Here is a 13,002-nt window from a genome sequence, read left to right as displayed (position 1 = left end):
GCTAGGGAAAGGGGAAAGGTGAAGCAAGGATAGTTTGTCTCCAGTTCAGGTGTGCTTTTTCTTTTCAGTTTCTCAAATGTACCTGAGATGCAGTTGATAGGATCACAACCCTGTCGTGAGCCAATTAATGTAATGTACATTAATTACAACTATTTTACAGTTAATGTAAAATTCAGTCTACTGTGGGGTGAGCTGAGTATATAGATGTAAGATGTAGTGCTCTCTTAGTCTTTCCGTAATCCCCCACCCTATGGAACAATCAAGTGTTTGCCAAGGGTCTACCACGTAACCAGCTCTTTCTGTCCCTCCCTCCTGGTGCAGAGTGGAAAGGGACAGAGGTGCTGGAGATCCTACTTAGTGACTTGGCATCTTTGGAATTTGCTCATCTACTTGGTAGAAAGTTTCACCTTGTCACCTATTTGTGGTCCTCTCCTCCTAAATTTTTGGAAGTGAGCAGAGGGAAGTAGAAATATGGGATCAATCAATCTTAGTTCCCTCTTATACATCCTTGTTGAGAGTCCAGACTTAGAAGACAGATTATTTTATCATGAACAAGTGATAAGTATGGCTTTTTGCTTCTAGGCAGAATCTGACATGAATATGTTCTTTTAAAATAGTCTATGGTAAATGTTAGTTTTTAGCTTGCTTTTTAAAATTGAGCAAACTATTATCGCCATTACACTATGTCAATTCTACAAATCTCCCTTATTCTTTTAACACATGTGTGATATCCATTGAATGGATATCTTAAATTTTATTTAATCATTCTCCTATTTAAACATTTCGGTTATTTTTGATATATATATCAAAAGTATATATATATATGTGTATATATATATATATACACATATATATATATACTTTTTTTTAATCATTACACAATGTAAACATTTTTTGTGGCCCTTTACCAATTTCTCCCTAACACCCCCATCGCTCCCCCTTTCCCACCTCTGATGTCCTTAGTTCTGTTCTCTCCTTTTGAGAGTTCAAGGAATTATTGTGATGGTTGTTTCTGCCTTTCTTTTTTAGCTTCTACTTATGCATGAGGACATGCAGTATTTCTCTTTCTGTACCTGGCTTATTTCACTTAACATGACTTTCTCTAATTTCATCCATGTTCCTGCAATCATATTTTGAAATTACAATGTTGAAGTGAACATCCTTTTAAACATGTCTTTGCAGACTTATGTGATTATTTTCTATAAGATAAATTATCTGAGTGAAAGGGAATATGTATCTAAAATTATGATAGCTGTCCATTTGTTCAACAGACATTTACTAAGTACTTACTATGTGACAGGCTTTGTGCTTATGCTTAGTGTTGAGGTCACAAGATCAAACAAAACAGAGAAGGCCCTGCTGTCATGGAGATTATAGCTTATTGCCAAATTATTCTCCTAAATAAATGGTATTTAGTGAATTGACTAGCTATTTGGAAAAAACATACCAAACATGAAAACCAATTGCCATTAAAGAACTAAACATGAAAATAACTATAAGAGAATCAAATTACAGGAGAATGTTATAAAAACCTTGAAATAGCAGAGCTTGCCTAAGCTTACACAAAACCCAGAACGAAATACCTGTAGGGAAGAATTGAAAGGTGTGAATAGTTAAAAAATTAAAACTTCTAAATGATGAAAAATACAAGAAACAAAGTTAAAAGGCAAACAGTAGACCTGAAGAAAATTTGTAATATTTGTAGCAGACAATAGACTGATGGACATAATGTGTAAAATGTAACTGCAAATTAGAAATGAATAGACAAACCCAAGAGAAAAATAAGAAAAAAATTATAAACATGCAATTCTCAGAAGAAATGCAAATGACTAGTAGACATACTAAAAATTGCTGAGTCTCACTAATGATCAGGGAAATGCATATTAAACCAACAGGCAGGTTGCCATTTTTCATTCATTAGATCGACAACAATTACAAAGGCAAGTGCATACAGAATTGCTCTCAAACTCTGCTGGTAGGAGTATAAATTGTTACAGAATTTAAGCAATTTGGAGATGTTTCTCAACATTTTGATAGTGCATGTTTTTTGACCCAGTAATACTACTTCTAGGAATTAGTCTTTCAGAAGCACCTGAAAGTGTGCCCAAAGATTTATATACAAGGATGTTCATTCAGCATTGTTTGTAACAGGAAAAACGTGGAAGCAACATAGAAATCCATCCTTAGGAGAGTGATAAAATAGATATAGTATCTCATACGATAGTCCATGATGAGACCCTTATAAACCATGAGGTAGATCTATTTGCACTGACATGGAAAGATGTCCATGGCAACATTGTTAAGTGAAAAAAGCAAGTGACAGAACAGTACACGTACTATATAATAACTTTTACGTGAAAAGGATAACAGACAAGATTGTGTGTGTGTGTGTGTGTGTGTGTTCATCACGCTGGGGGAGGAATAAGATGGGGTGGGGAAGGATGGGGTGAGTGAACAGGGAGACTCTTGCAACAGGACATTTAAAAAAATTGATACAAAACTGTTCCTGTGCTTTTCATGCTAAAAAAATCAAATAAAGAAAATTCATCAAAGTGCCTTTCTTTTTCAGGTGCAGCCACGATGTACACAAGATATAAAATAGTACAGAAGCAAAATCAAACCTGCTGTTTCAGCACTCCTGTTTTTAACTTGGTGTCGTTAGTTCTTGGATTGGTGGGATGTATTGGAATGGGCATTGTAGCCAATTTTCAGGTATGGCCTGAGGCTTTTTCAGTTATTGGGGATGATGGGGTGCATGCGTCTTAGGAGAGAAACAGGAACTCAAAAAGCAAGCTTGGGCCAGTACAGCTATTAAATGGTGGATGAGCTTATAGAAATTGGGTTAATTTGCTTTTTAGAAACAAAACTTTAGCATTTGAAAGTCAGTTGTGCCCGGTGCTCAGGAGAGATGGGCTGCATGTTTGCACGATCGTGAGAGTGTGTGTGCTTCAGATGATGCTCTGGGCTCTGCATTGCTCCATGTTCTCAATGACAAGGCTTGATGTGTTGGGAGAGCTCCTTCAGCCATCGTAATGATTTCACTAAGATTACCAATATTTGTGTGTGTTTACTGATTCCACCATTTGAACCTGTGGTTGTTCAAAGAGCAGCACCTGATCTCTTCATTTTGCAGATGAGAATATAGGTTCACAGAGGTGAAATAATTTGCTTGGGCTTATTCAGCTAATTAGTTGCAGAGCCAAAATATGGCCGCACTGGAACAAATTAACTTATATGGTGACCACTGCGGAGTTTGCTCGATATATTCCTACTGTGTCAGTGTTTGAAAAATCATCATTATTCTAACTTGTGGATTCCTGTTCATCCCAAGGTCCCTTTTAGGAAGGCATGGGATCTATTTGTCTATGGAGACAATATTATTTTTAAAATATTTGTTGAATTTTAAATTAATACTAATTATAATAATGCCCACATCATAGGGTGGTTGCAAGGATTCAGTGAGATAATGATGGTAACCAGCAGTCTGGACTTGGTAGCTGTCGTGGTCATTATCAGTTCCTCATTATAGGCTAACACTCCATTACACACTGGCTCTGTGTGAGAGCAGAACAGAGTTACTCTGGAAGGACTTTTGGTCCTGCCCCAGCATAGTACTTTATTTTTCTTCCCACCAGAGGTGGGATGATCCTATGCAAGGCTTATTTTCACCAAAAGGCAGCAGCTTTTACTGCTAGTGGGCTGCTCAAGTGCATGTCTGGGCGGCAAATAACCTAAGGCTGCATGACCTTCTTTCCACCTATTCTTTCTCTCTCTTTTTTAATGATGACCAGTAAGGGGATCTTAACCCTTGACTTGGTGGTGTTAGCACCACGCTCTCCCAAGTGAGCGAACCAGCCATCCCTATATAGGGATCCGAACCTATGGCCTTGGTGTTATCAGCACCGCACTCTCCCAAGTGAGCCATGGGCCAGCCCCTCTTTCCACCTGTTCTCCCATGTCCACCCCTGCACGAGGTCAGACCGCCTTCAGAGAGTCCTCTGTCCAATTTGTACCACGTGGGCCTCAAAGAATCACCTCTTCTACTCAGCTCATGGGGGATGCATTTTCTGCTGATGGGGGTTGGGGGTCATTACAATCAAGTGCCCCAGGAAACTCAGTGCTGTGCGTACCAAGGCGTGAGGGCGAAGGTGCCCTTCCTTATATTACACAATGTCTTCAGGATGACCCATAGGCCAGGAATAGGCTTTCAGGTCTCAGAGCCAACCAGTTTTAGTTTGGGAATTTACACCTCCTATTGTATTCATGTTTCCTGGTCAACAGTGGAAACTAAAAAGGTAAGAGCCCAATTCCTAGCCCCCTGAAGCAAGCGTACAGGGCTTCCTGGAGGGCTTTGTGAACTAAATTTCCTTCTGGCTCCATTTACTTTTCTATCCTTATTGTCCCTCTGTGAAGAAATAAGACAAACAGAGTGCTCCAACGCATGCTGGCATGTGATGTGTGTCGTATGGTTGGGGCTTTTGACAACATTTCCTTATGTTTTATGATAGTATTCATTCTGTTTTTCATAACAAATGTTTATTGACATTCTTCTATGTGACGACATGTTTATGAAAATATTCCATGCTTCAACTCATATAATTCTAATAAAAACCTTGTAAGATTTGTTCTATTTTTTTCCCCACTTATCAGGGGTGAAATGGAGGCCCAGAGAGGTGAATAGTCGCCTAAGATCACAAGTTACCGCGTGGCAGAGGCGGGCTTCAGATTGAGGCAGTCTGTCTAGTGCTTGTGGAAAAGTGTTATCTGATGCCAAAATGGGGAAATATTTTGAGAAAAAAAGCAAGTATACAGTTCGCAGTTCTACCGTCAGAAAGCATGACGAAAAATTTTAAAAAGACATAAAGAGGAGACCTAGACTGTTATAATTCGTCTAGTGCGGTGTGGGTGGGAAGTGTTCGGTGGTGCAGCGTGCCCTCTCTCCTGCTGTTGTATCCGCTGAATCACTCAGCATTGTGACAGATACAGATGCCAGTGTTTTAACCAATCAAGGGCAGACTTTAGAAAGAAAACTTAGATGGTCAGATTATCGAACTTTTGGATCTTTCTAAGGCTTCCATGAACTGATTAAATCTTTATAAAAATCAGAAATAGAATCTTTAACTTCCCTGGGAGCAAACTGTCTTGTCATTGTTCCCGTAAATACATGTTGACAACTGTCCTGTTTGAGACCCTGGAGCTCATTTTCGGCGCTCTGTGAGCAAACCGGCTCAGATGTGAGGGCCAGAGACAGCGTGACTGCCCCTGCAGGTTTTTCTTCAATAGTGATAAATTACCTTTATGAGAAGTTCACAGATAACTCTTTCCTGAACAAGTGGGCTGATGGCTACCTTTTGGTGTGTCCTTACAATTTCTTTTCTTTTCTTTTTTTTTTTTTTTTATCTTGACCAGGAAACTCCTTTTTCTTTTCCTCACTAATTTCTGTCAATGCTTTATTTTCCCTCAAGAAGTTTCCTTTTTGAAATTCTTGAGACAATGTGGATGAACCTGGCGGACATTATGGTAAATGAAATAAGCTGGGCATGGAAGGACAAATGCTGCGTGATCTCACTTATATGTGGAATTTTTAAAAGTCAAACTGGTAGAAGTAGAGATTAAAGTGGTGGTTACTGGAGACTAGGGATGGGGGACGGGGGCAAGGGCGAGGATGGGGAAGGGGGAGATATTGGCCAAAGAGTCAAAGTTGCCTTTAGGATGCATAAATTCTGGAGATCTATTGTGCAGCGTGGTGACTGTAGTTAATAATGTGTTGCATTTTTCAAAATTGCTAAAACAAGGCCGGCCCGTGGCTCACTCGGTAGAGTGCGGTGCTGATAACACCAAGGCCACGGGTTCGGATGCTATATAGGGATGGCCGGTTTGCTCACTGGCTGAGCGTGGTGGTGACAACACCAAGCCAAGGGTTGAGATCCCCTTACCGGTCATCTTTAAAAAAAAAAAAAAAAAATTGCTAAAACAGTAGATTTTAAATGTTCTCACCATGAAGAAATGTCAAATGTTAGGTGATAGATATGTTAATTAGCTCGATTTAATCATTCCACAGTGTAAACATATATCAAAACATATACAAAATCTCATAAATATATACAATTTTTATCTGTCAATTAAAAATAAAATAAAATTTTCTTTTTGGAAAAGAAAACTTCCAAGGCTTAATACTCTTAGTATTCTAGTGTTCTCTATTTTTTACTCTTTTAAATCAACAGGAGAGTTTTTTAAAATGGGCCTGAAAAAGGTGCCAGGTTTTTATCTTATTCTCTATCCAAAATTCATGTCTAGTCAAAGAATAACTCCCCTTCTAAAAGATACCTTTTAGTGAGAGAATATATATAAACTCCCTGGTGAAAAACACACATTACAAATATGACTTCCACTTAATCAAGGGCCTTTTGATTTGATAATATCAGGGTTAATGTGGGGGCCCATGAAGTTTGCAGATTAAGATCCTAAAGGATGTGTTGAACTGGCCAAGGCCAAGGAAGCAAATTCCCTCATAGCATTAGTAGGAGGAAACTAGGTATGTAAATTCAGGATGTTGATTTACTTAGCATGAAAAGAAAATAGAGAGTGGAAAGTACCAGAATTCTTATTGTTTCTGAAAGTGACTCATTAGCATTTGATGCCTTGCCTTTTGTTTATTTTTTCTCGTCCAAATGTGCCTAACATTCAAGAGGAGAAAGAAAAATTTTTTTAAAAAATTCTTTTTAATTAAAAACATGTATTTATTTTTATTTTTGGCATCTGGCTTGTAAAGGGATATGAACCTTTGACCTTGGTGTTATAACATTGTGCTCTAACCAACTGACCTAACCACGCAGGTTTTTTTGTTTTTTTCTTTTTCGTTATTTTTAATTGTGGTAAAATACACATAACATACAATTTACCAATTTAGCCTTTTTTTTTTTTTTTTTTTTTGAAAACAAGAGCCTAATGAACCTTGATTCTTTTTTTTCCCTTTTTTGGCAGCTGGCCAGTACAGGGCCATGACCTTGGTGCTCTAAGTCTGTGCTTTAACCAACTGAGCTAACTGGCCAGCCCTGTCTTAACCATTTTTAAGTGTACAGTTCAGAGGTTATTTTCCTGAATTCTTTAAGTACTTAAAGGTATACACACATGTATTTTAAAATGTATTTTATTTTTCACATATAAGTTCCCTGAATCTATATGCCTGTGCTCGGTTATTTTCCTGAATTCTTTAAGTACTTAAAGGTATACCACACGTATATTTTAAAATGTATTTTATTTTTCACATATAAGTTCCCTGAATCTATATGCCTGTGCTCGGTTATTTTCCTGAATTCTTTAAGTACTTAAAGGTATACCACACGTGTATTTTAAAATGTATTTTATTTTTCACATATAAGTTCCCTGAATCTATATGCCTGTGCTCGGTATCCTAGGTATACAAAACCTATACCTAATAAACGAATAATTGATATGACATTGCAGGATGTTAGTGCAGTCATATTTGAATATAACACAAGTCAAGTAATGGATTTTCTACCCATATTCCTGAGTTTGATACCAGGAAATAAACTTTCTTAGAAAATAAGTTAAAAGCTTTTTATTTTTTTTTAAATCTCCCTTTCCCATGTGGAGAATGAAGATTCAGTATCAGTTTATTTGCACTCCAGCTTGAGGTTGAACAGTCCAGATGGAAAACACTGTGGTGCTGGGGAAGCCCAGGTGGCCCAGGTGAAAGAAAAGCTGGAGGAAGTGGGTGTGCATAGTGAGCTGGGGCCAGTGGGGGCCTGTGGCCCATCCACACTCTCCTGGCCAACACTTTAACTTGCCCTTTTGCAAAGTTTGCGTTTTCAAGCTGATACTCAGTAGTTCGCCTAAATGGCATTGTTAAACTGGAAGATTGGTGCCCAGTGCACATTTGAAAGTCATGAGCATGTGCAGGGTCAACACTAGACTCTGCCTACAGTGAATATAGGGGCTGCCTTTTGGTTGAGATGGCCAGTAACAGAATGATGGGAGACTGGGGACCTGTTTTGAAGCTGCCTTTGCATTGCAAGAGCAGTGGTTTGACTTAGATGATGTGTTCATTCAGGGGGGCTTGGGAGGGACTGATAGAGATTATTGGGGAGCAGAGGCCCTAAAAACTCCAGGCCACCTTTGACCTCATCAAGGAACAGGTCGTGTACTTTTATAGGAAATTTTTATAGGAAATGTATCATATAATCTTCACTGCAAACCTGCAAGACAGGAATGATTATGCCTATTTTACAGATAGAGAAATTGAGGCTTTACACGAAAGTCAAGGAGCCTAGTGGTGGAGTCTTTTATCTAGGTGTGCCAGACTCCAAAGCCCACCCACCATACTCAACTCTCCCACCTTTAAGGTAGACGGCATCCTGTCCTTGTCCCGTGTGCCCAGCTTTGCTGTGGAACACCCATGTTCCTGACATTCACTTCAGCATCTGGGATCCTATTCTCTTGGTGGTCTTCTGTAAGCATCTACATTTTCCAAGGAGTGGTGCATCTGCGGTGACTGATGGCTTGGAGCAGCCAAGACTGTATGCTCGTCCCGAGTACAGAATACAGAGTAATGGCACATTTGTTATTTTCTCTCCAGGAGCTAGCTGTGCCAGTGGTCCACGACGGGGGTGCCCTGTTGGCTTTTGTCTGTGGTGTCGTGTACACGCTCTTGCAGTCTGTCATCTCTTACAAATCGTGTCCTCAGTGGAACAGCCTCATGACGTGCCACATACGGATGGCCATCTCTGCTGTTTCCTGCGCAGCTGTTGTCCCCAGTATCCTTTTCATGTTTCTCCGTTGTCAAAGGGAAAAAAAAGTCAATGACACTTATTAAAGCATGATAAGGAAGACTTTATTCAGGACCATTGCAATAGGTACAGGGACCATTGCAACGGAGTCTTGCAGTGGGGCAGAGAGACTGGGCTCAACTCTGAATACGGCAGGGACAAGTGGGAATTTATAAGCAAGGAGCAGTGTAGGGATCAGTGGATGGAAGATTACTAAGAGGAAACTTCAGGGGTAAGGGGGATTCTGCCTAAACTGACCTAACAGGACTCTTGCTGAAGACAGGCCTGGGTGATCAGATATCCCCTGGGGGACGGAGGAGGATGAGGAACCCGATGACATACCCAGGGTGACCAGATATTGAGGGTGAGGAGGTCTTGCTAAACAGACATAGCAGGGTTCTTGCTAAAACTGGATTTTATAAGGAAGTGCACAAATGGGCCTAGGAGAAGCTTCAGAAGAGTGACGGAAGCTTGGCCAAGCAAAGAATCTTTGTCACAGTGTCCTAGCAAGCTTGACTTCCCCACTCCCCCTCAAAAAGCCATGAAGAAAGTAAAGCATAATGACCAAGTTTTTACATTCTTCAGAAAAAGAATTGGGAGAATAGTGTAAATCATTAAGAAAATATCTCAACATTGTCTGGTTAGATCAAAAGAATCTTTGGGGAAAAAATGGTGTGAAAGGAAGATAGGAAATAGGGCTGGCCAGTTAGCTCAGTTGGTTAGTGTGTGGTGCTGCTAACACCGTGGTCCTGGGTTTGATCCCTGTGCTGGCTCTGCCCCGACACACACACACACACACAAAATGTAGGAGCACTTCAGTCTCTGTTTTAATTTCCTTCCACAGGTCCAGTTTCATGAAGCATGGGAAAATATTTATTTTTCCTTGCAGTGCTTGGCTAAAGACACCAAATATTGATGTTGTACTTAAAGTAATAGCCCTCTGACGTCCCAAGAGGCCACACTTTCCCCCTGCCTGAACATAGGTGACAAGACGGTTTGATTTACTCATTCACATTGAGATTTTTAAAAAAAATTTTTATCGAATCATAATTGATTATACATATTTTGGGGATTCGATGTTGAGATATGTTGATCAAATCAATATTACTAGCATATATATTGTTACAAATCATACTTATTCTTTATGCCCCTTGTCCAATTTCTCCCCATCCCCCTCTTCATCCCTCCCACTAATTACCCTAGATTTCTTCTCTCCTTCTGAAAGAGCAATGGTTACTCTGTTGATTCGTTGCCTAGATGATCTGTCCAATACTGAGAGGTGTGTTCAGGTCCCCCAATATTATTGTAGAGCAGATGCTTCTTCTGTCAGTCTGGAATGGGCTTTGTGGAGAGAGACATCCCTTTCTTTTCTTTGGTCTCTGCTGGTGAGTCTCCTTGTGTCAATGCACTCCAGTGGCTGGCGGACCATCTGCCTGGTGGTTGTGGCATAGGGCTGATTTTGTGGCAGCTGTGGTTATTGTGGTGGCTTTGGTGGGCCACCCACATGGAGGTGATGTTTTTGGCATGCCACTTGGTGCTGGCATTGTGCCTGGTTGTGGGGGGTCCGGTCCCCAGCTCCATACCTCCAGTCCCTGGGTGGGCCCCGAAGCACTGGCAGTGTACCTGGTTGTGGGAGGGGGATCAGGTCCCCAGCTCCATACCTCCAGTCCCTGGGCAGGCCCGGAGGCACTAGCAGTGTGTCTGGTTGTGGGCAAAGGGGTGCAGGTCCTCAGATCCATGCCTCAGATCTCCAAGCAGGCCCTGAGGCAATGGTAGTGCACCTGGTTGTGGGGGGGAGGTCTGGTCCCCAGCTCCGTAGCTCAGGTCCCTGGGCGGGCCCTGAGGCGCTGGCACTGTGCCTGGGCTGGAACTAATTTTTTGTCCTTTACTTACTTCTAAAATGGGGGTTCTTCCTGTTGGAACCAGTACTTGAGCTGTGTGGTTGATCTAAATTGCCACTGTGCTGCTGCTTCCCTAGGGAAGGCTTTTTGTGCAGCTCAGGTTATAATGGTTGACATTATAGGTACTTCTGCTCTCCAGAGAACCAGTGCACCTGGGTTGTGTACAAACTCTGTTTCATCAAACTGCACCCCATGCAATTCTGTATTCCTGACCAGGTTCCTCTGAGTGGTCCTATGCTGACTGGGGGGTGGATCAGCTGTCCTTGCTGTGCCTCAGTGTTCCCCCGGTGGGCCCATCTCCCCCACCACCCATGCTGCAAACATTTCCCATGGGACAGGTCATGTGCCTGTCCCTTGTGATGTCTCACTGGCCTCTGAGTGGCTCCCTTTTTTTCAGTTGTTGTGGCTCCTTGCTCCTACGCGTGTCCACAGGAACCCTATTTGTGGTCTGTCTGGCCTGGGGGCCACCAAGGCCCTCTTCTCCCCTGCCACCTCCAAGCAACTTCATCCAAAGGGCACAGCTGCGGCTTTTGCTGGCTCCTGCTCCATGCGCTCAGCAGCTCCTGCCTTAAAGTGGCCTTGGCACAAAATGGTTGGAGCATTTTTTTCTTTCTCTCAGTGGTTTCTCCCACCTTCATGCACTCTGTAGCTCTCTCCTCCTCTTCCCCTGAGCTCTAGTGGCCCCAGCTTGGCTGTTGTTGCTTTTCTATAGTTGTAAATTAGTCGATTTGTGGGAGACAGTGATGCTGGGGACTGTCTATTCCACCATCTTGACCCTATTTGTTGGGATTTATTGCCTTGATTAGAAATATATCAGAAATTTCATGGTGTTATAACACCAAGGCCAAGGGTTCAGATCCCTGTACTAGCCAGCCATCTCCCTCTATCAATATGGTCAGCATAGAGATGATCATTTGTCTCCATCTCAATTTGCTTCTTTTGGTGCTTCTCTGCTCCTTGCAGCACCTGTAGAAGCCCATATTGAGAATTTTAAAAGCTCTATATCACTTCTTACAAGGTCAATTCAAATACATTTAGCTTTTTCTTTTTCATAGTCACTGATTTCATTTTTAAAATGAAATTTATTTTATTTTATAATTCAGCAATGTGAAAAGAACATATAAATTTATCATGCTTGTATATACTGATTTAGAGGCACTGAAAGCTCTTTCTCTTTTTCTTTCTTTTTCTTTTCTTTGTTTAAAGAAGTATTTAATGAAGAAATTTAGAAAGCTGTGATCTTTAAGGGGTATAGATCTCCATCTTCCGAAATACCATCTGTAGCCATATCAGAGAAAGCTGCAGAGTCATTAGAAAATGATGATTCATGTCAGATCATAGGAAAATGAGAACTATTTTATCAGCAGTAATTTTTGTTAGTCTGGGTTGTTATGATATAACGTAGGCAGGCTTGAGTAGAAACACATTATGTGCTTCTAAATATAAAGCTTTGCGTTTCTCTTTTAAAATAGAAGCTATGCAAAATACAGACTAAGTGTGGTTTGGGGAATTTTTTTTTTTTTTTTTTTCATTTTAAGGAAGGGAAATTTTAATTACAAAATTTCCGAGCACAGAGAAAACAAATCCTAGTACTGAGAAATTTACCAACAAAGTATATACCCTTGTTCCTAAGACAGTTCCTTCTCAATTTCCTTGTCATATTTATGGATTGAAAACATTCATGCTTTCTCTTTGAATATATCTCCTTAAAACTTTAAGCTTGTGATAGTTGTAAAATTTTCAGTAGATGTGTTTGTAGTTTTAAAAGCAACATCTTTTGGTATAGGAAATCTTTCCTTGCTCCCAACTTTGGAGACAGATCTGTAGGTATTAAAGTCAGAGACTTTTAGCAGAACAACCATTTCAGCCTCAGAGTTTCACATACTATGAGTTCTCATTTTTAGGAGGTTCTAATTATGAGTGATACCAAGGCGTAGCAGCCCTGAACAGAAACAGGTTATGTCCCTGTACCAAGTGAACTCACTGAATCCAAATGAATCCATTCACATGAACTGTAGCATGCTATTTGTATTTCCTTACGAAGAATTTAAAGCATCTTTAAAATGCTCTTGTTTCTCCTTAATGGTAATTTTTTTGTGAAATGGCCTCATTTGACTATGGAAGAAACTGCGGCACTGAGTGAGACAGTAGTTAGGATCATGCCTCTAAACCCTTCCCGCTAAATTGTCCCGTCTTGCACCCTGCTTCTAAAGCTTTCAAATCGCTTTACAAAAATTGGTAGCAGCAGGAAATCCGGGTTCCTTTCCATGAGATACATGATCTGAGATCTCCTATTTCTTCGAACTCATTTT

The 13,002-nt window shown here is 40.6% G+C and overlaps 1 protein-coding gene across 1 annotated transcript in view; it reads left to right on the top strand.

Moving 5' to 3' along the window:
• The window catches only part of DRAM1 (DNA damage regulated autophagy modulator 1), a 35,925-nt gene that overhangs the window by 16,338 nt on the left and 6,585 nt on the right, over positions 1-13,002 (top strand). Inside the window, exons 3-4 of the mRNA XM_063076295.1 lie at positions 2,570-2,712; positions 8,600-8,777. Of these exons, the coding sequence (XP_062932365.1) occupies positions 2,570-2,712; positions 8,600-8,777 (321 nt within the window). The remainder of the gene's footprint in view (positions 1-2,569; positions 2,713-8,599; positions 8,778-13,002) is intronic.

This window comes from Cynocephalus volans, chromosome 12 (genome assembly GCF_027409185.1).
Source record: "Cynocephalus volans isolate mCynVol1 chromosome 12, mCynVol1.pri, whole genome shotgun sequence".
In the NCBI taxonomy this organism is placed as follows: Eukaryota; Metazoa; Chordata; class Mammalia; order Dermoptera; family Cynocephalidae; genus Cynocephalus; species Cynocephalus volans.
This window is presented reverse-complemented; position numbering and strand designations above follow the sequence as displayed.